Source organism: Amphiura filiformis, chromosome 9 (genome assembly GCF_039555335.1).
Source record: "Amphiura filiformis chromosome 9, Afil_fr2py, whole genome shotgun sequence".
Classification (NCBI taxonomy): domain Eukaryota; kingdom Metazoa; phylum Echinodermata; class Ophiuroidea; order Amphilepidida; family Amphiuridae; genus Amphiura; species Amphiura filiformis.
This window is the reverse complement of record NC_092636.1, coordinates 60,313,953-60,337,413: the sequence shown is the minus strand read 5'-3', so window position 1 is coordinate 60,337,413 and position 23,461 is coordinate 60,313,953. Positions and strand designations below refer to the sequence as shown.

The 23,461-nt window shown below is 36.8% G+C and overlaps 1 protein-coding gene across 1 annotated transcript; it reads right to left on the bottom strand.

The window, feature by feature from the left end:
• Positions 1–3,009: 3,009 nt before the first annotated feature.
• LOC140160197 (uncharacterized) lies at positions 3,010–23,385 on the bottom strand. The gene is given in 20 exon segments (XM_072183475.1): positions 3,010–3,197; positions 4,650–4,842; positions 5,564–5,712; positions 6,175–6,291; positions 7,064–7,208; positions 7,365–7,449; positions 7,890–7,995; positions 8,887–9,008; positions 10,111–10,309; positions 10,312–10,355; positions 10,703–10,852; positions 11,174–11,581; positions 13,138–13,260; positions 15,523–15,720; positions 16,538–16,704; positions 17,086–17,314; positions 17,554–17,690; positions 18,971–19,070; positions 20,551–20,807; positions 23,263–23,385. Coding segments are annotated over 19 exon segments (2,997 nt in total). The 5' UTR covers positions 20,795–20,807; positions 23,263–23,385; the 3' UTR covers positions 3,010–3,116.
• Positions 23,386–23,461: the final 76 nt, after the last annotated feature.

The window sequence follows — 23,461 nt, the reverse complement described above, 5'->3', positions numbered from 1 at the left end:
CTTTGTTACCAGTACAGTGTGTAGTTATTTTTTGATAAAATGCAAAATTAGTCACAAAATTTATCAGGGGGTGTAGTACCACCTTAACCCACCACCAATTCTCGCAATTCACAATACAATGCGCCGCCAACGGTTGCTCTTGCTAGAACAATTTATGACCTCTAGGGTCGACATCGCCTTCCTAGCCACCATTGGATTTATACGCGAGTGTGATAATAATAATGCTGAAAACAGCTCCACAAAGGATTCTGTGTGATCAATAAAACGAAAATGGATCTACTACAATTACTGTAAACTGCTGTTTAGTCTACATTTGCGTGTAACATAATTTGACATTTAAACACATAATGACATGTTGAATTCATATTACGCGGGCTTTGGATGTCAACATTTTTCCATGATGCACTGCGTATTTTGGTCTTTCTCCAGCTACCGATGGAGACGCATAGTATTGTGAAACGACCGAATTGCAACAGAATCCACTTAATCACCATTCATTTCAGAAAAGTTATTAATAACACATCAAAAGTCCGCAAAAATCCAAGTAGTGGAACAGTGCCTAATTTGCATAAATCCAAAATGGCTGCTTATGTGGGGGTAAAATTTCAAAGTCTCTATATCTGATCCCTTGTCCACTAATTAAAGAGAATTCATGTGTGACATGAATTTGACAAATAGATATTCAGGACCCTGTTAAACGCATAACAACATGAAGTGTTTTACACAATTTGCCAAAGCCAGTAGCAACAAAGCCTGCAAGGCTGGATGCTATTCTGTTATAGGTCGAGATCACAATGATATGTTATCAATTCATATTGCTAATGTCAACATTTCATAAATGCACACTACTGCAAAACAATGTTACAAATACCAAACATTTCATATTTTCTTTTTTTTTCTTTAATAATTTTTTTTTTTTTTTTCTTTTATAAAAAATATTTACAAATTCAACACATACATGGTATAGAACTCTCAAATACTATGCTGGTTAAATCACCGATATGATATTCAACATGTACTGTACCAATTTATATGGCAAACATGATGACTTTTACATTTTGTTTGGGCCTTATCTAAGTGTATGTAATAACATCTTGGAACATGGGTGAGCAGCAAGAACAAGTTATACAAATATTGCCATCATATTACAGTGGACACTCGTTAATACAAGCTCTGATAATACAAAAAACCTGATAAGACAAGCTTGATTTTCAGGTCCCTGGCACTGAATCCCTATGTAATATGTGATGGATAAGACAAAATCCTGATAAGACAAACTAAATTTTGTGGCCCCACAAATTTCGTATTAAAGAGTTTCCACTGTAGGTACGGTGGTAGGTACCTACAATATTGTAAACAGGTACATAACATAAGCTACTTAAAAGTTAGGTTTAAAACTTTCAATGGAAACTAATGAATGAAAAAATTGTCAATAATGAGCTGTTACCATCATCAGGCAGTAGTGACTGACTGTCTTCTTCACAACTGGATGGTTAAGGTGTTTATAGAATAAGACTTGTAAATCAAATGCGACTTAGAAAGTCATTATTGAATGTTATTTATGGGGCATCATTCATTCAAATATAACCTGATTTTGTTGTTATATGGATCCTGGTTTTCTCTACTGAAAGTTAGTTTGACCAAAATTACTGTCATTGCGTATTCTAAAACAACCTGTTGCGTCGTCGCACCTGAACATGTACTGTGCGCTCTGCTGATCGTGTGTGAGAAGTGCTAACAGACACGCTGTTAGTACCTAGCATATTGTATTGTTGGAAGAAATTGTGTGGGAAGGAAACTCAACCCGACTTCACATAGAAAACCCAGGATCCACATATTGAATTGTGTCTGTAACCAGGGTTGTACCTACGCCGGGCGGGGCCGCCTGGCACCAAAAAAATTTAAAAAAATAAAAAATGTGTTTTTTAATAAATGATTTTTTCATCTTAAGCGGGTCCCTGGACCCCCGGCCGTAAGCGCGAGAGTTCCACACGCTTTGCGCGCTCTGCTTCGCAATAATTTGCCACCTGGCATAGAAATTGGCCTAGCTACGACCCTGTCTGTAACTTATTTAAATGATTCTCTGAATTAGGTACCAGTTTATGACAGCTAACCCATAATATTCTTCTGGTCAATGGTATAGAAATCTGGTATTCTATTTTAAGGTTTTCATACAATTTTAACTTGATAAGTTAAATTAGGGGTTCTCAACAGGTAATCCACCACCTACTGATATTTATTTGGCCCTTGACCAACTCTAAAATGTGAAGAAAAACTTGGAAAAAAATTGGGGTGTATTGGCCCTCAAGCATGTATGCAGTATGCATGAAATGTGTTTGGCTGCCTCGTGGCCCTCAAACAAAAAAAAGTTGAATCCCCTTGAGTTAATAATTAGAACCAGTACATGCCACAATTTCTCATAGACATCAAGTGTCAGTACAATGTTGCAATGTATAGTATTTGCAACCTTGATTTATACCAAAGATACAGCAAACACAAAACGTTTTTTGAAAATAATCTCACAAGCTTACCAAAGATTGCCAGAAAACTTCACATATAAAGGGTGTAAAATGTTTTAATAATATTCTAAACCATTCTTGTAAACTTGCAAAATATTTTGCAAAGAATGTTTAAATTTTTTTTACAATAACTTTATGACAACGCGGTTGCGTCACCCCCGTATGAAAAAATTGCCCTTCTACTCATGTGTATAAGCCCAGTAGGATTAGGTAAAAGTGTGATTCGAATCCAAATCCAACATGACGTTACTCTCAACTTAAGACGAGACACACTATACCTATTTCTCTTCACACTTCTGTGTAATGAAATATATTCTGGTAGCTGATGTACAAGATGGGAGATGTAGTGGGTCTCAGTAATAAGCAAATGACTGAAAAGGATTGTTTTTCAATAACCTTGAAGGCCAGTGACCTGTGTTATACCTATTGGGGATCAAATCTTTTGCACCCCTGCTGTTGTAGGTTAATGTAAATGGTTGGCAATATGGATTCCCATATATGTCTTATTTGTTACAGGTTTTACTACAATTCAGTTCAGCATTTACTGCTGTAGCATGATCCTTGCTTGCAGTCCAATAGAAAGATAATGTTGTCCTCTTAAAAGCGCAGACTGAATCCCATACTCTTAGCTGATGTTCCATGAGATGCAAAGGTTAACTTGAAACCTTCATCCTCCTCCTTGAAAAAAGAAAGCATAAATAGATAAGAAATATTGTACCAAAAGAACATGTTACAGTTGAAACTAATAACATGAATAAAATCATCTATAAAACACATTGTTGGAGGGAAAAGGCCGGCCCATATGCAGGGGAAATGTGGTCAACCCACAAAAAAGAAAAAAGAAAGAAAAAAGAAGAAGACCCCCCCCCCAAAAAAAAATAGAAAAGGAAAATAAAAACTAGCTAAAAATGTACAAGAATGCAAATTTTAAAAAAGCCTATTTTTAGGGGGTGTAAAGTCCACTTTCTTTTGGAGAAAAGCACCCCCTGCAATAAATCCTGGAAGAGGTGAGATCATTATTAGTGTAAAGTGAGTAATAGTGAAATTCACTTCTAACCAGGAAAGTCCCCAATTTATTTAGTAGACATTGTACGAGATTTTAACAGTTTTTCAAAGGTACAGGGTGTCCCCCCCAAAAAAGAGGTCCCTCATTGCGCCCTTTTTTCTCCCAGTTCAGAAAAGTTGATTAAGTATAATGTTGATATGCAAAGAAGCCTTTACCCGTTAGCTTTAATAAACTGAAACAATTATTTCAATCGGCTCATAACTTTTGAAGATATGTCCTTTTAAAGAAATGTATCCGTTTTTCACACTGTCCACGGAGGAGGTTTGGCTACTTCAAAGATTGAAAAGTGCATATACCATGCATGCATATAAAACATTCCTCGATGATAACTTTATAAAATAACAACTTTATTTTAGGGAATGGGCTTTACCTGTGGGCTTATGGGTTATGGATTTTGTAAAGTGTCATTAATTTGGGCGAAATTGATGTGGGATGGGCCTTCTTTTGCTATACTTGCAATTACTTATGTTTTTCTCGGTTATTTTATGCCTTTTTACTTTATTGTTTCTTGCTTTCTTTTTATTGACAACATAAGTCATTTCTCTTTTTAGAATAAAAGGTAGCCCTGAAAAGTCTGAAAAGTCTTTGGTTCTTTTGAAGTTTTGAAGTTTACTGTGCTGCTCTGTCCTCTACCTGATTGCGTCCATGACAAATAAATGTTTCAGTCCTAGTCCTCATTGCATTAATTGCGTTGGGTGCCAACCTTGTGCGCCGGATACTTGCGAATATATCAGTAATACGTTTGCAAAGATCTTGGATTTTGCCACAAATGAAGAGTGGTGTGAGGTCTGGTGATCTTGCAGGCCACTCCACAGCATGACCCATCCCAATCACTCTGTTTGCTATCCGTGGACAGTGAAAAGCGGGTACTTGTCTTTAAAAGGGCATATCTTCAAAAGTTGTGAGCCGATTGAAATAATTGTTTTGGTTTATTAAAGCTAACAATTAAAGGTTTCTTTACATATCAAAATATATTTGATCAACTTTTCAAAAATAGGCGAAAAAGTAGGCGCAACAAGGGGCCTCTTTATTTGGGGACACATATTATAATATTTTTCACTTACCAAATTTGCATACTGAAGACCGCCCTCTGGAGGTTTTGGGCTCTTGACTGCTTTGGTTGATCTGCTCATTTCACTCTTGGCAGGCCATGTAGGGAACATTGACTCTTCTATTGGTAATGGGGATTCCTGGAAGTATGAATGCCTCAGGGCTTCATCTGCTGTTATTCTCTTGCTGGGATTGTATGTGAGAAACCTGTACAAGTGAAAAAAAATGTATTTCAAACTGTTTTAAAATTCAATCATGAATTGATGCATGCAAAGTGTATGTGCAAACACTTCAGTATCGTGGCTCATTCGAATTATGCCGTTGTGTGTGCTAAAGGTCAACCAGTCTTGCATACATAGGTCTATATATCATGCTCGACACACAGCAAGTAGCTTTAAAATGGCAGCCATTTTCAAAAAGATCTGCTAAACCTAACTTTGGCAAACATGAACTAACATTAGTGCAGAGCAGTGGCAGATTCACAAGATGCAGGAAAGGTTGTAAAAAGTGATCAAGTAAAGAATCAGGGGTGAGCTCAGGAATTATTGTCTTTAATATAGTTTTATATTTGAAAGAAAGAACAGTTTAGCAACCCAAAATGTTACAATTAAACAAGACAACATATAAACACAAATCCCGATCGGCACAGAACCCAACTAGAGAAAAAAGCAAGGGAATGTGCCGGCATGGGATTCGAACCCACGACCTTCCAATCTCTAGACGGACGCTCTATCCATTAGGCTACCAGCTCCCACTGATAAATGGTGGTTAAAACTGGGTCTAACGTGAGCAGTCGAGGTATACAATACACTCAAACAAATATTACGCAAGTTCTATATTTCTTTTATTGTTCCTTCTGCTCTTTCCTTATGTGGATCCACCCATGCAGAGTGAAAGTTACACATCAGCAAAAGATCTGCCTACTTACTTATTCATGAGTTCAAATCCTAGATCTGTAACTATTGCACCAAATCTATTTCTGAGATTGTTGTACGGATGTTCTGCAAAAGTCATCTTCTTCACAGCTGGTAGCTCATTGTAGCCTGGCCAGATCTTCTCACTCGGGGTGCCTAATTCCTACACACACAAATATATCAATATTGAGTTCAAGTACAATTACTTGTTGAAGAGTACATGTACCATCAGTAAAGATAAAACGTGGAACTGATTTGTAGCATCCATAATGTTTGATTTTTCTAATTATCACGCTCATTATAATTATCATCTAAGAGTAGACTACTTACAAAATATTAGTTCACTTACAAAAGTATGAATTCTTAAAACACAATTTACTTAAAAGTAGTATAATGAAATAATATTATTTTCACTTGCTTTCAACACATCGATATAAATTTTACCCAAAATTCTTACATATTGGTGACACAGCACCCCCACTGACACACAACTCATGATGCCAAGGGCTCTCCTTCAGATGACATACATGTAAGAAGCTATAATTTTGCACAAATCACCACATTATAAATGATGTTTGAAATTTCAAATCTATACCAAGCTAACCTTACAACCATATTATCATACCTTGAATATTCTGTTGAGTTGGTCGACCTCTGACCTCCCAGGGAACAATGCTTTCATAGTGATGAATTCTGCAAAAATACAACCTACAGACCACATGTCTATTGGGCAAGCATATTCCTGCAAAATAAAACATCAAAGTTGGAATTGTCAATTTCATTACCATTTAAACAATGCTCTGCAGTTTATGAAATTTAAGAAATTTGATTTTGACCTGATATATTGTAATGTCTGTTGATGGTTCAAACTGGGATCATAAATCTAAAGGTCCTTGATAGGATTTTAGAAATTGAACCAAGTCATGTTGAGTAAATTGGAATTGATTGTTTCAACTGTATAGCAGCATATGGTGCTCTAATGGGAAACTGTACACACCAAGAAGTCTCATTTTTATCAGTAATACAACAATATAAATCATTTGGATCCACATAAATAAAAGAGCAGACCCTTTAGTTTAGTCAAACTGACCACATGGGGATCTGAGGTACACAGTGCAGACATTGGACTAGGAGGAACAAATATTCATATATGCAATCTTAAGGACACCTCTATGGCTCAGTAACAGGTTGGATGTTTACTCACCTTAGCACCTAATAAGAGTTCTGGTGCCCTGTACCACAGGGTTACTACAATAGGTGTGTACATCTTGAGAGGGGAACCATACTCCCTAGCCAAACCAAAATCACCAATCTTAAGGACTCCTCTATGGCTCAGTAACAGGTTGGATGTTTACTCACCTTAGCACCTAATAAGAGTTCTGGTGCCCTGTACCACAGAGTTACTACAATGGGTGTGTACATCTTGAGAGGGGAACCATACTCCCTAGCCAAGCCAAAATCACCAATCTTAAGGACTCCTCTATGGCTCAGTAACAGGTTGGATGTTTACTCACCTTAGCACCTAATAAGAGTTCTGGTGCCCTGTACCACAGAGTTACTACAATGGGTGTGTACATCTTGAGAGGTGAACCATACTCCCTAGCCAAGCCAAAATCACCAATCTTAAGGACTCCTCTATGGCTCAGTAACAGGTTGGATGTTTACTCACCTTAGCACCTAATAAGAGTTCTGGTGCCCTGTACCACAGAGTTACTACAATGGGTGTGTACATCTTGAGAGGGGAACCATACTCCCTAGCCAACGCCAAAATCACCAATCTTAAGGACTCCTCTATGGCTCAGTAACAGGTTGGATGTTTTGAGATCACGATGCAGGATCCAGTTGTCATGGAGATGATGTACACCTCGTAAGAGTTGCTGCATTAGACATTTCACTTCACCTGGTCAGGAATAACATTGAAGGAAAGTATCTTTCAGAATATTGATTGCTGATGACACCTCTGATATCATTTGTTATTTATTTGTGTAGTTTGACAGGTTTCTAATTTGATGTTATGATATTGAAATGAATTTGAATTGAATTACAGTTTACCAAATACAAATAACCTTTAACCTTGAAAAAAAAGAGAGTAAATATCTGTCTCAGGCAATCATAATGACAAAATTTGCTCACAAGATGTGTGTCACTATGGACCTGGACATTATTTTCTTTGACCATAGTCATGTACATAGGGCTAATTAGGCAACAGCAGATCACACTTAACAAAAGGTGTGACTGTGAACTGCTTTTCCTGATTACACCTGTTTTACCTGCAAATTATGACAGATGAAAAATGAGGCCAAACTAAAAATGTTGACATTTGAATCCCACAGTATTTACCTATAGTAAATGGTTGCTTCATGGTCTCCATGAGACTCTTCAAGTCATGTTCCACATAGTCCATTACTATGTATATCTTGTCCATGTTACTGCCTACTACAATTTCCTGCAACAAGACCAAAGGTAAAAAAAATTGTTTTCATTTCTATACTAATTCATATCATAATCTCTCACATCTGCCACATTCAACCAGCCATGGTACAACTAAGCTCTCAAAAGAACAACAGAAGTTCTTTGAAAAGATCTTCAAGTACTAGCCATTGTGTTATGCAACACAGAACAACACACAGTGATTAATAACAATGTTCTGATAACACATGTCAAGCGTCGTAACAGAACTTTACTATGTCTTGATTTTTTGATTTTTCTATCCGTTTGGCAGGTATAAGAAGCAAACTAACAAAATGAAACCCTTGCACATAGTGTTACATTCTTTCACTAAAGTTTGTTCGGCTTATATAAGGCGGAAATTATTTGGCTTTTGTTACTGCGCACGCAATAAATTCCCAACTCACGCTCGCGTAAATTCATATAAGCGTGCGCCAGTCACGCATTATGCAACGCACAACAAGCGTAAGCATTGCGCCCAACTGCATGCATGCCATTCTATATCAATACATAATGTTATGAGTCTTATTTTTTCCGCCTTATATTAACCGAACAAATTTTAGTACTTCTCAAATTTGTTTCCTAGTCTTCATTAACTGTGCAAAATATTTTGCCTTAACTGTCCCACAGACTGTAAGTTCCAAACTCATCAGCCTGACAGAAGAAATGTGTGTACTTCATGAATGTTTCATGTCAGAATCTGACTTAAAGATCGCTATTTTAATAGATCATATGCACATTTGTATGTACACATGATTTCCAAAAATGCAAAAAAATCTACATATTAACAAATTTGAGGTTATTTTGGTTAAGCAAATCACCGCATTCATCTTTCCAAGTGACAAGAGAGTTTATGTAAATTTCTTCCATGCAAAATTGGACTACTTACTCTGACTGTGACTATATTTGGATGCTGTGCTTTTAGGAGTGTGTTAATTTCTCTGAGTGATGTGATAGGAAAGCCTTCCTTTTCCTTCTCCATCTTTAACCTCTTCAATGCAACAACTTCATCTGTATTAAAAAAAAGATTAGAAATTTTGAAACCTTAAGTTTTAAATGTAACTAAAAGTGGAGTAAAGCAGTTTAGTATACTGGGACAAACATATTTGGAAAATTAACATTGGTTCATGTGGGTTAACATGCATGACACATAGTACATTCTTTAGTAACTTACAGCTTACTGTGTTTAAGAAACATACTGTTGAGTATGAAATGTTTGTGTGCATGAAATTGCCAGTATGGATTTGACAAATTTTCATGCTTGCTTGCAAATATTTCCTACTCCTTTAAGTAATGTAATATAATTTTGTGTTACTTACATGCCTCAAAAACAGTGGTTCTTTTCAAATTGCGAAAATTTTGCGCTGTCGATTTCTTTTTGACATGGGGGATGGGGTTGGGAAAAAATTCTTGAAGTATAGTGAATGCAGCACCTTATGGGGACAGAATAAGTTTATGGTACAAATACTTGCAAAGCACGCGAAACATTTTTGCATATTGAATCTTAACTGATGAAATAATGGTGCAAAAATGGAATAAATAAAACTGAAGCGTGTAAAAATTGGCACTTTTTAGGCTAAAATGGCCAGATATGAGGTTAATTTGGTTAGAAACCCACATACAGGCATCAGCATTGGGGGGATGAATGTATGGACCACCCCCTATCAAAATATTGGGGGGATTTATCCCCCTTCCCTAAATCCCACCATCCCCCCGGGATTTACGCCCATGATGAATGCCTTCACCTAATGGGCATGTTTCATACATTCATATATTTTACAGTTACTACGCACTCATGGCACTACGAGTTCATTCATAAAAATAAGTTCTGGTAAATCTTGGGGATAAATTGATAGGTACTTTGTACAGCTTATGTAAAATCAGTAAATGTTAAATTGAGGGCGAACTAGATAAAAGTGGTTGTTAAGTATAGGCGATAAATGGACGTGCAGAATAATAGGCCTCACATTTTGAGTTGTTAATAATTGATATATTCCTTAGAGAATTTGACAAAAATAAATTTGCTGTTAAAATAATGAGTTTAAGCAAAAAAAGAAAGTTGGTGAGGGTAGGAAACAAGAAACTGACTTTGGTTGGCCTAATCAAATCTTACCATTTCTCTTCTCTTTTGCCCTGTACACAACTCCGTAAGTACCTTCTTCTATTTTATTTAGGCAAACAAACTCTTCCACATTTCTACACCCAGACACTGCTGGAAGATATGGTGGCAGTTCTTCTTTAAATTCAACTGGTGAGCGTGGAGGAGACTCTGGTAGGTATTCTTCATCACTGGAGTGGGTAGCATTGTCTTCATGGCGCTGGGAGATGAATCATGCTCAAATTTGGATCTCTGTGGGCCTGTAAAGAAGACAAATGGCAGAAGGCAAGATAAATGTTGTGATATATCTGCTGAATTTGTCTGAAATAAATAACAACATCTACATCTAATAGAGTATTTCTAATAATAACATTAGGCATGGTGATCTAGTGGTACCAGATCCAACTCATGATTGGAGGGTTGCTGGCTGGTTCAAAACCTGGTAGTGGTGCTATCATGCTGTGCCCTTAGATATGGCATTAACCTCTATGTCTCTCTACCCAGGTGTATATTTGGGTACCAGCATAATACATTGCTGGCAATCTAAATACAACTGCTGTCTTCCTACATCCCTAATATTAACTGTATTTAAAGTATAAGCACTTACGGTGGATTGGTGGCTCTGGGGATTTCTTCTTTTTCTCAGTGTTTTCTACTTTTGTTTTGACACCTTTCTCCTTCCTTACTTCCATCTTCACTTTAGTTTCCTCCTCCTTGTCACTCTTCTCATTCTCACTTCCTGACCCACTCTCTTTGTCTATAGAGGAAAAGAAGCAAATAGCATGTTGATTGAAATGATTTGGCCTCAGGGCTGCCAATAACGGGTCTATACTTGGATCAGCTTGAAATTGTGGATTGATATAGAATGGCGTTGTGGATTGATATAGAATGGCCCACTGTCCCACAATGCATTGCAAACTTCCAATGCTGATTTGGCTTATTACAGTATGTTTTCTGGCTTTCATGTACTGGGCCACAGTTCAAGTATAGGGTGTGGGTATGTATAAGGGGAGATTAACTGGGCCACAGTTCAAGTATAGGGTGTGGGTCTGTATAAGGGGAAATCAGTTTCACTTACCAGAGTCTGAGTCAGAGTCTGAATCGGAGTCAGAGTCTGATCCTTCTGAACCAGATTCTTCCTCACTTGTTGCCCTTTCTCCTTCTTCCTTTTTCTCTTCTACCTCCTGAGCGTGTTCTTCCTCCTCCTCCTCATCTTCCTCCTCATCGCTATCCTCGTCTGAGTCGTCGTCGGAATCGGAGTCATCCGATGATGCTTCTGATCCTGACTTGGCTTCGGAGTCATCACCAGACTCTCCAGAGTCATCTGATTCTTCGCTTGAAGAATCATCCGAGTCGCTGCTCTCGTGCTCTACTTCTACCACATGTTCTTCTTCCTCTTTGGGATGTTCTTCAACAGCTTCTTCTTTACGGGCCTTCCGTTCCCGTTTCTCCTCTCTGCGTTTTTCTTTTTCTTCATTTTTTATATCTAACAGAATTGAACGGGGGTAATAAAAATGTGCATTATTTTTTCTGAGTCGATAAGTACTAAAAACTACAATGATTTCATTTTTTTAAATTAAATGCTTTTTCTACTTTAATGACTTATCAGGGATGTCACAAATTAAGGTGATATTAGTGGTACTTTTTTTTTCTAACCGTAGAAAAATATTCAGTCAAATTTAGTGCCTGTCAGGAAGGCTTCAATAAGGGCTAAGTGCTGGTTGATACCGACCATTGCCGACGGGTGCCAACCTGGATAATAGACAGTGCACAATCCGAGGTTACTGTTCCAAACCCAGGCTACTTTTTGTTCATTACAATGCATAAAGCCTGTAGTATGGCCCTCTATAACAATATGCGTACTGGACGGAATAAAGCATAGTATCAACACGTCCGTCAATAGCTTCAGATTGAGCATGTTATGCTGGATAGTGACATCCCTGATGAATATAAAAATAACCCAAACTATAATTTACTGTACCTACATAGACATTTTAATCTAACAACAATAAAAGTAGACATAGGGCTGTTTTAGATGTTTCATTATTGTTGAAAAAATTCATTATGATAATTGTTAAAAGTTTAATAAAAGTGATGTTCAGTGAGCTGTTTAAGATTTTGGTTTAAGAATCTTATATTGAACACATTCAAGTTAAAAAATGGTTGAATTTGTTCCTCACAATCTCTTGTTTTATGCACATGTACATAATCGGCACCTGCTGCTTCTTGAAATCAGAGCAGTGTGTTAATACTAGCATCAAAGTTCTTTCCTGTTGGTAGACATCATAATTTAGAATTTTAAACTTTTGATCTCAACACAAAATAGATGCTTCTCAAATTTACGGTCACAACTTAAACCTTCATGGGAGACTGGCAACCCAAGTTCAGGATCATTGACCTTTCATGGCCCCAACACTTGGGTCCGATACCAGTTACTGAGTGTTTGGGTAAAATATCCAAAAGGTTACTGATCCTGAACTTGGGTTTCCAATTCCAGATGAAGGTCAAAGTTGTGACCAGAAATTTGAGGCATGTCTTATCTTGTGTTGAGATCAAAAGTTAAAAAAATGCTAAATTACAGTGTGAATGTTTGCATTCAATTAATGACCCAAACATGTTCAACTTTGCCAAGAATACCTGCCACTTTTTCTGCTTTCAGACAAATAAAAACAAGAAAATATTAATCGTCTGCTAGTTGAACAGCACCTACAGATCATGAATTGAAAATCAACAAAATTATAACAATTCCAAATTCATCTCCTAATAAGGGAGCTTAAAATAAAATAAAATAAAAAAATATGTCAATAATATGACTAAATCAATATGCGGATTTAGGGTTTCTCTACCGAAAGTCATTTTGTGCAGAAATTTCTTTCCACAATGCAATAGGCGTATTGCATAATAATAGACATGGTTTTGAGGTTGCATTGTGGGAAGGAATTTCAGTACAAATTGACTTGCAGTAGTGAAACCCTAAATCTGTGTATTAAAAAAAATTGCCAGTAGGGTGAAGGGAGGAATGTAATGTTTATTTGGGCATACCGTCTTTGGATTGTTTGATGGGTACAGGGCTGCGTTTCTTGCTACTACCCGCAGGTCTCTCCACTTTGAGCTCCATCAGTGGCACAGGAGGCAGGGCAAGCGGCTCTCTCTCTCTAGTGCTCCTGCAGAGCAACAACCCAAATTAAAGGGGATACTAAGTATTATTTTAGAATAATCCTACTAAGCTTAGCCTACAAGGTGTCTCTGAAAGAACTGTACCGTCCGAAATTGTAACTTTTTAAGATTGTAAGGCTGAACCAAACAGAATTAAATAATGTATGCAATTGTATAATAAGACAGCTTTTTTGAAAATTTACTGCTTTGTTCTTGAAATATAAAACTTTTACAATGGTAGTTCATTTTGTATCCTTTCCAGATATTCAATCCAACAGTCAATGGTCTGTACCAAGTATCATGCACTGGATATTAGGCATGAATGTTCATTCTTTTTGACTCATGGAATGGATTGATAATGAGGTCCGATTGTCAAATTCAAGAAGTCGAAAATGTTTGAATTTTGAAATTCAACAAATATGTGGTAGTTGCTTTATTACTCAATAACATACACTCTTCTGTTCTGTTTCATTGGTGCATTAAAGCACTTTTTTTGATGGTACAGTTCTTTCAGAGATACCCTGTACTGTATACCTATTTACCAGAATGCAGCTTAATTACACCCTTTTCAGTGGGGGAGGGATGTTAAGTGCAAAATAACTTAAGCAGAAGAATTTAACTACAACACTTCACTATTTTTCGCTTACCTGGACGTTTTCGCTAGATCAACTAGCATCTTCAGCAGATGGTGACGCTGTGATATTATCTTGTCTACAATCTCGATTGTCCTTTCTAATGTCATATAATTGATGGGATGGGATGGCATCATAGTTGATGTTGCACAACCCTTCTTGAGCATCAGTAGGTTATCCAAAATAGGATCTAAGTCCAATCCTTTGTCATGATCCAAAACATCAGAAAATACTATGACATCAATCATATGGCGTCATCATCAGAAAGGACTACCTTGATTCTAGACTGCTGAAGACGCTAAGTAAATCTAGTGAAAACGTTCCAGGTGAGCGAAAAAGTGTAGTGTTGAAGTTAAACTCATTAATCATTTTATCAATCATTTTAGTTCCATAGACATTGTCAAATTTGTCCCAATCATGTAATTCTTAAGTGTTGATAGCCACCTTGAATCATGAAAGGAATTGTTTGTATAATATAAATAAAATGCTGTTTAATTGGCATTATATGTTTCAAGCTAGTGAACATACCCAAATTGTTTCTAACAGTTTTCCCCCTTATTGACAAAAAATTGTTTTGCATGGTACATAGTTTTGGAAACACTTGCATACTGGTAAATAAATATTGGCCCATATAAATCGTATAACAGATTATAAACCCAAAAGTCTATAACAAGGGGATTCAATCTGAACAGGTCAGCTCTTTGTTTTAGATCCATATGGAATATGCGATATGCTTGACCCTCAATATCACTGATATTATCAGAACCGAAAGGCAATATAACATATATTTTGGATATATTATGTCAAAATTAATTATTAGTTCACTTTTTTCAACCTTATATACCAATAAAAAATATCAAACGTAAAGTCTGTGATTTTCAGGTAATTTTATGCCCGAGGTACCCTATAATTTATGGACAGGTACCCAGGTAATCAACAGGGATCAGATCAAGTCAAAGTGGAGTGTAAAGTTTGCAGTTAACAAACAAATGATAAATTGTCTCCAAACAGTTATGTGTAAGTAACAATGCTATTCAGTGAACTATATACATGCAAAATATTAAATATAAACAACATCTTTATTGCTTGACGTGGATTGGTCTTAAATTTATGGTTTTACTTAGTGTATCTCTGCAATAGAACTCTGGCCTCTTGTTTTAAAGTAGTTAGGAAATGTGGAGAAACTGTTGATTCAGGACGTGAAAATTCTGCATGAAAAGCAACCTTTTTCTGGAATTTGCAAACTTAGGGTCGGTATTTTTTTAACAGTAAAAGTGTTTTTTTCCCGATTTTAAAAATAAGGGCCAGTCAGTAGAGGACAAGCATAGAACATTTTTGTTGCCCAACTGCGAGCATAATAATGACCCAGAATTTCCTGCATTGTTATAATATTATATAAATGAAAACAACTTGCTTGCAAATGTCAATAATTATAGCTTATGAATGATATTAATGCAGATTTATTGTAATTGAAAATTATTCCATTATTATCAATTATTATCATGGCCTTCTCACACATAATTTTGAGTTTCACTCTGTACTTCTTTTTCAACTTTCGAATGGTCACACCCTAAATATGTTAATTTTTTTAATCAAATGTGCATGCTCAATGGTTTAACATTAATGAAGACATTCTTACCATCATAATCACGTTTTCCAGAAGGACTCCTGGTCTTAGATGGATAATCACGTTTGCCAGTTGGACTCCTGGTCTTAGGTCGATCTACCTTGATTTCCATGAGAGGGCGTGGCTGAGGGCGTTCTTTTGTTGGGCTACGTTCTCTCTCTACCCATCGTTTCTCCTGTCGTGGATACTCCATGGATTCATGGCGTACTTCTGCGGACAATAAAGGATCAAAACCATACTACATTTTACTGAGGTTCTAGAAACTTTGATTGTGTTATACCTACACTTTTGTGCAAAATTCAATTCAAGGATCTTTGACATTTTTATAATAAATAAATAAAATGTGAACTGTGATTTACAAACGATTGACATTTTGACTGCCAGACCCCAAAAAATCTTTCCACTTTTATTTTACTTTTTTAACGGATACAAACATAACCTAGAACCCTGGAGATCATAACCACCATACTGTCTTGAGTGGCTATGCATGGTCACATTTCAAATCAATCTGATATCGTTAAGAAAAAAAAAAAAACTGCTGCTGCCAAGGCATTCTTATTCAATGGGTGCGTCTTGTAAAGAATTCACGTAATTTGATTGGTTTTCTGGTGTATAATATCCCACAATAGTTGATAGTGATATTAGTCAGGGCGCGGGCCGCCACGCAACGGCGGCACGCTTGTTGCTCCTCAATGATCGCGCGATAATGCGTTCGCGTAATACACGTGCGAGAACTAAGAACGCGATTCAGCGGCTTAGATGTTCGTGATGGTTTCGTTCATTTAAAACAATGGGGATATCCTCACAAAAGTAACTTTATTTTTTTCTTAAAAAAGGCAGTTTTTCTCGCAAAAATTACATTAAAAATGAGAATAAAACGATAGGATTTTGTATTTTGCTTATCAATATCGTGTCATAATGGATGGGGTGGCCAATATTTTTATCGTAGTATATTGGCCAGCCCATCCATTATGACACGATATTGATAGGCAAAAAGACAAAATCCTATCTTTATTCTCTAAATCACTCACCCTCTCTTCTTCTCCGTTCTTCATCTCTCCTGGTCGCTCTCGCCTTCTTCCTCTGTCTTTTCCGGAGGAAATCTTTTCTACTCTGTACTGTTCCATTGGTCTTCTCTCGCTTCGTTTAGTGTGATCTCTTTCACGCTCTCTTTCAATTCTTTCCAGTCTGTCCCTATAAGCATGACAACAATACATACAAATGAAACCAAGTAATATCCTCCCATTTTCATGCTGTTGTGAAATAAAATTAATATAGCAAGTAACAATAAAATAACTCATTTACTTAATCAATTGTCACATCCGAGCTACAACGTAGTGTAAATATGTTACAGACCTCGTAACAGTATTATCCATAATAGACACAAACTGCTCAGTGTTGGGTACCACATACTTGTTCTTGCACATAAGGCACTCGTTTCATACAAACTTTGGCTGATTTGCGTCGTACGTACCCATGGATTATGGTTATGATTTTAAGAGGTTAGGTTTAGGACTATGGTTCAGGATAATGTCCACCAGGCTGGTGTCTACTATTCTTAAGTTACTCCAATACCTTTCTTTCCTTGAGTGCTCCCTTTGTTCCTGTTCTCTCCAATGTCTATCCTGGTCCCTTCTTTGCTGTTCCCTTGGCTGTACAGCCTCCCTCTGTGGCACCCTATCGTGAGCAATGGGATGTGCTTGTGGTTCTTCAAGTCTCTCATCTCGCCTTTCCCTTCTCTCTTTACTGTGCTCAGGTCTGGATCGACTGTGTTCACGCTTTTCTTTGGAATGTGATCTTTTCCCTGTAGAAGAGACACAGATAATAGATCAGAATTAATTTACATCAAAACCAAGAACACTGGTAATTAGACCAAATTGACTGGGTAAAAGTAATAAGTATTAACCTTGAAAAAATAAGACATTTGTTAATCAAAATGGCTAACTACAAGGGCACTACATGGAATGAAAATGGTGCTCAATGAACAAGACTTTCAATGTAAAAATCTGAATAAATCTTAATTGAAATGGATATTTCACTTACGCTTATGATGTTTCTCTTTGTCTCTGTTGCTACGGTGACCATGCTTTCTCTTCTCCTCTTTTCTGTGGGATTTACTGTCCTTTTTAGCTGTAGCTTGAGGGGGCTGGATCTGTAGGGCATCAAATTCTTCCTCCACTCTGCAAATTACAATTCACCAATTAGTATCAGCAATCCTGACCTTATACAGTCCTTATTCTGACATGATGGGACCAAGCATTGGCCAGAGAAGAGAATAATATGTGTTTCTGCATAATATTCAAACTCATGTACTATATAATTGGGGCAGATGCAGGGTAGTAACACTGACAGATCCAGTGTATTTGGGTGTTTTATGCAACTTAGCATCCTTTAAGTGCTTCAGAGCATGAAAGTAAGGTTTCAATAATCATCAAAATATGTCTTCCTTTGAAGATCAATGAAGATTCATATGAAAGAGGGCTATAAGGAAGGTGTATAAGGAAGGTCTGTAGTTTCTTTACAGTAAGTCTGTAACTGGTCACTTGGGTGGATTGGGGGTGGGTCTGTTGGGGTGGGTATGTCTCTTGGTGTTTTTCACATAATTACACACAAAATATGCAAATTTAAGAATTGAAAAAAACACCTGAACAAATTAACTAAATTTAATTTTTCTTGTGCTTGTAAAATAATCTTATGAATGACATTGACATATGTATTTACCCATGTGAAATTGAGGGGGGGGGGGTGAGTGAGGTCTACTGGTGTCAACTGGTCAGACATATTTATGGTAAACAAACAATTTGTTATGCCGTATGAGATAAAATATCTGTTCATATTATCCTGGGAGGAACAAAAGAGCTACACCATTGGTTGGAAGATTTAAAACAAAAAGAAAGGAAAAACAAATTGCCTTTCACCACCCCCCTGCAAATGCTTACATTCTCAATGTGGAGACAAGCTTTGAACTCCCTCCCCTTCATTCCCATGACAAATTACTCACAACATAAACTACAAATTCACATTATTTAATGTGATGCTAAATGAGTCATTTTGTATAGGCAAATACATCAGTCAACTTCCTCTGTATTTCAATGTTTTGAGCAATAATAAATGAAACTCAGAAAATGGCAAATGAAATTAACGACCGACTTTCAATTTTGTGTTGTTCACATCATATGTGATGGTATCAAGCAAAATGAGTCGGATGTCGGGAATATTGATTTTGAGATATACCAAAAAATAGTATTCAACTTCCTTTCTATTTTATTGTTCTGAGCAACACTAAAATGGCCGTATCTCTGAAACCATAAGTCTAATTATGATGAAGTTTTGAGCAAAATAAAGCTCTGAGAATGGCCCATTTAATGAAATTAAAAACTGAATTTTGATTTTAATCACCATCAAGACTCATTTTGCTTGATCACATCACATATTTGTAGTCCGATAGCGAAGCACTTACTTTTCTTCCTCTGATTCATCTTCATCATGATCTAGTAGTGGTGACCTTGACTTGGACTTCTCATGAAGCTCTCCTTCTTCAAGTCTCATACCGCTCTCACCTTCAGTGGAAACAAAATGACAGGTTTGAGGGAACAAAATTATTGATACAATCTGCATACTTATGAAATTACATACACAAATACATACAACAAGGCTTTTGTAACCCGCCATTTCATGAAGACCACATTGGGTGTGTTGAAACATTTAAAAAAGTAATACACTACAGAGCAAAGAACGATAGCAAAGACAAGTCAATATGGGAACAGATATGTTTTCAAATTCTTCTTAAATATGAGATGTTGCAGAAGGAAGAACTGCTGGAAGTTTGTTCCATATCTTTGGCGCAGCAAAGTAAAAAGATCTTTGAGAAGTTGAGGTGTAATATCGTTATGGGAGTACCAAAGGGCAATAATGCCTATAGAATGCTTGTCTTTTATAAAGTTGTATAGAAATGCCACTTACTGTTGTCAAAAATCCTTATGCCTTTAAAAATCCTAAAACTGATTCTTTACTATATATTTTTGTAGGCTTTCAAATTTTATGAAATCTGGACTGTTCCTGAAAAGTGTATTTCTGAATGTGACTGAACTTAAAAGAATAAAAATATATATCTTCCTATCTTCTGGTTATAAAAAAAAGAAATAAACAAACAAGCCAAAAGCACAACAGGCACAGACTCCTTCTGGTTTATGGTTTCAATTGTAAATTATAAATTTGTGCTAAATTAATTTTTCAATTCATTGAACCCGCTTCTTATTTTCTAATTTTATTTTCTAAATGCACAGGTATGAGTGTGATTGTGCAAAAACCAATAGCAAAATATAACACATAAAAAAACAAGAAAATTCCATTCCGAATAAAAGCCCATAATGATTTCAGTCAAATTTCAAGGGTCTTATTCTTTGCCAAAATTATTACATAATATAAGTAACAACTGTCAAGGAGGTTTTCTGATCATTTTAAGCTGAAATAATGCAGTCAAATGAAAGAAAACCACTTAGCCGCTTTACTGTGGAACTCTATGCAGGGCAGTGTCTTAGCTAGCCACCCGTCTGGCCGTCATTTTAGACAGGGTTTGCTTCTGGGACAGGCAAAATTAATGCCTTTGACAAATGCTGTTGACCTTTTTAGTAGACCAGATTTGCAAAACAAGGCCATGGCAGCACATATTTGAACTCTTTGAAGCCCTAATGGGCTGTAGAAGTCTGGTAAATGTTTTGAAGGTCAACTTAGGGCAGGCAATTTTATTCAAATGACGAGCAAACCTCAATTTCTAGCTAAGACCCTGCCGGGGATCTCCGATTTTGATCAAGACTCTTACAATTTTACAGTACCTGGTAATTAAGCACTTCAGGCTTAGTCTTTCACAGGGCATTTAAGTACCGTACTCCATTGGGTATTACAATCGTGCAAAAAGTAGAAATTTAAAAAAAAGTGATTGCGACCGGGACCTAATTAATTAGGTTAACAGTATGCCATTTGAAAGTTTATTAATGGTCTTACAAAAACTTTCCATTTTTTAAATAATCATATCTGTACCTGTTCCTCTCTGTTGTTCTTTGCGTCTACGTTTTTCTTCCATAATTTCCTCAAGTGTCTTCACACGCCATTTATCTTTCTCACTATCTTTCTTTTCCTTGGCCTCTTTGGCTCTCTCTTTGGCCTCCTTGGACCTTTCTTTGGCTTCCTTGGACCTCTCTTTAGCCTCCTTTGACCTTTCTTTGGACTCCTTGGACTTTTCTTTTTTCTCACGTTTTTCTGACTTTGGTCCACTATCAGCCATAGCAATATGAACTCTGAAAGGGAAAATAGAGTGCATCAATTAAAATTTTGCATGCAGTTCAAGTACAATGTAACACTGAATTATTATGTGACAATTTTCACACTCAAAACTATTATGCTTGTAATTTGGAATAAATTAAAAACACAATTTTTTAATGTGAAAGTGAAACACAATATTGAATCTTGTTCAATTCAGTTCTGATGAAAATTCTTATTTGTTTTATAGCTTGTAAACAGCACACCAGAATACATGTATATAGTTTTTACAAGAAATAACAGTTTTAATGCTTTAGTCATTCGATGTCAGTGGATGGAATTTTTGTATTTTGTTTCAAGGCAGGCAGAATATTACAGAAATGATCTGGCCGATGTCAGTGGATGGAATTTTTGTATTTCGTTTCAAGGCAGGCACCAGGCAGAATATTACAGAAATGACATCTGGATTTTACCATCAACTGCCAGCTATCACGTGGCAGCAGGCCCGTATGCAGGGGGGTGCGGTCGCAACCCCCCCAAATTGGCAAAAGTATAAAAATGTCCAAAAAATTACAAATTGCGAGCGTAGCGAGCAAAACAAATCGGTCCAAATTTTGGGAAGAAAGTCCACTTTTCACAAAATCGCCCCCCCCCCTTGGAAAAAAAGTCCCACTTTTTCAAAATCAGCACCCCCAAAAAAAATCCTGCGTACGGGCCTGCGTGGCAGTATTTTCAACAGCACTACTGCCGGAAGTTACTGTTATTTGATTGGTGTCAATATAATTGCCCAAAATATAAGTGCCCAAAGCTAGGCCTGAGCCATGGCTAAATATAGGGCTGTTCGGATTACACGATTTTGGAGGCCAAAAACGCACCACGATTTTCACAAAATGCAAAAATCTTCAATTTCCTGCCAAAACACACAAAATTCCAAATGGGGTAGATTTCTAACTTGTGTAGTTATTATAGATTTTGATGTGAACAAAACAAAGTTACAAATCATGTACAAACTTGTGTAATTTTGGGTAATTTTTCCCCAAATTTTTTTTAATCAACCACAAATGATTGCAGTACGGTACCGTACTTCACTTTAGGTCAAGGGACTCTCCAAATCCATGAATTTTGTGGGTTTTTTTTACAAAAAACTTTTTGCGCGGTTATTAATAAAAGGGGTTCATTCATAGGACTGAGGGCATGATCGTTGTTTATGCCTGAGGCATGAGCCGAGGGCATAAATCAACGATCATGCCCGAAATCCTATGAATGAACCCTGTTCATACATACCCAACATTCTGAACATTGTTAGCAATCCAATACAAATGAAAATAATAAGGGTTTACAAGTTTCAATAACATTTCCATACCGTTTTCCTTCAAAAATTGGGAGAAAATGAGTAGGCCTAATTGCAGGAAGCAGCTCGGCTAGAGGTCAACGGCCGGGTGTCAACGCGTACGCTTGTGCGCCCCGCGTGAGGGTTTACAAGTTTAAATAACATTTCCATACCGTTTTCCTTCAAAAATTGGGAGAAAATGAGTTGGCCTAATTGCAGGAAGCAGCTCGGCTAGAGGTCAACGGCCGGGTGTCAACACGTTCATCTTTTGCGCTCCGCGTGAGATGGGCGCAGTGACATGCGTGTGTACGCAACACTAGCAAATCGTGGATCGAGTTAATTGGGTTCCGACGCAGCTTGTTTATGCCCTGCGTACTGGTCATAAACGGAATTTATGACCAGCAAAAAAAAAGGGTCCAAATGCAAATCAGAAACGTCGTTAGGCCAAGTAAAATAAAAAACATGTTTCACGTCCGGATTGTTGAAAAAAAGGAGGAGGGGGCTTTTTATTTTTTAATCTCAAAATCGGTGTAAATACCCATAATTAGAGCTGTTTTTAGCAAACACAATTATGCCAGGAAAAAGGAGGAGGACTCTTTTTATTTGTTGTTCTGAGAGGTAGACCCCCTCTAATTATCTCAAAACCTTCCAAAAGTGTTTCTTATATTAGCAAGGCTATAGAAAGCATCTCTACTTCCTAGACATAATTAATGAAAAGTTATAACTGAATTTCAAAAATAAAAAATATTTGATGAAACCTCAAAAAGGAAGCGGAGGGGACGTGAAACATGTTTATTTTTTTATTTGGCCATATCGTATTATATTCGTATACATGTATGAACTCATAATGACTCCTGGAACACACAATGATACGCGTTAGTATCAAAATGCCCTCCAAATAACCGATGTGCAGTTATTAACCTCTAAATCAAAGTATTCTGGCTAGAATACTTTGATCACCATATTGAGAACGGATTGAGAACTGGCAGAGCAGTGCAGTGCCAAGTTTCCGAATTCAACAATTTACACATTAAAATATCATGATGTGCATTGATATTGTAAAAATTAGGCTTAATTCACACCTGATGATTGATGAAGAACATTCAAAATGTAAAACTAGCACTTCATTACGCCGTAAGAAAGATCTGCAGTAATAAACTCACCAAATTAGTTCGATTTTGCGAAGAAAGGAGTGCTAATTGTTGGAAGTTTCTGTCGTCCAGCGTCATCCAATCAATTATTTGTCGCCCTCATGTGGTGACCCATTTTTATCGTAGTTTTTTATAGACTTTGTCAAGTTTGTAATTTGAATGAAATAGATGATGAATTTCATTTTATTATGCGTTGTAATCTTGTTAAACA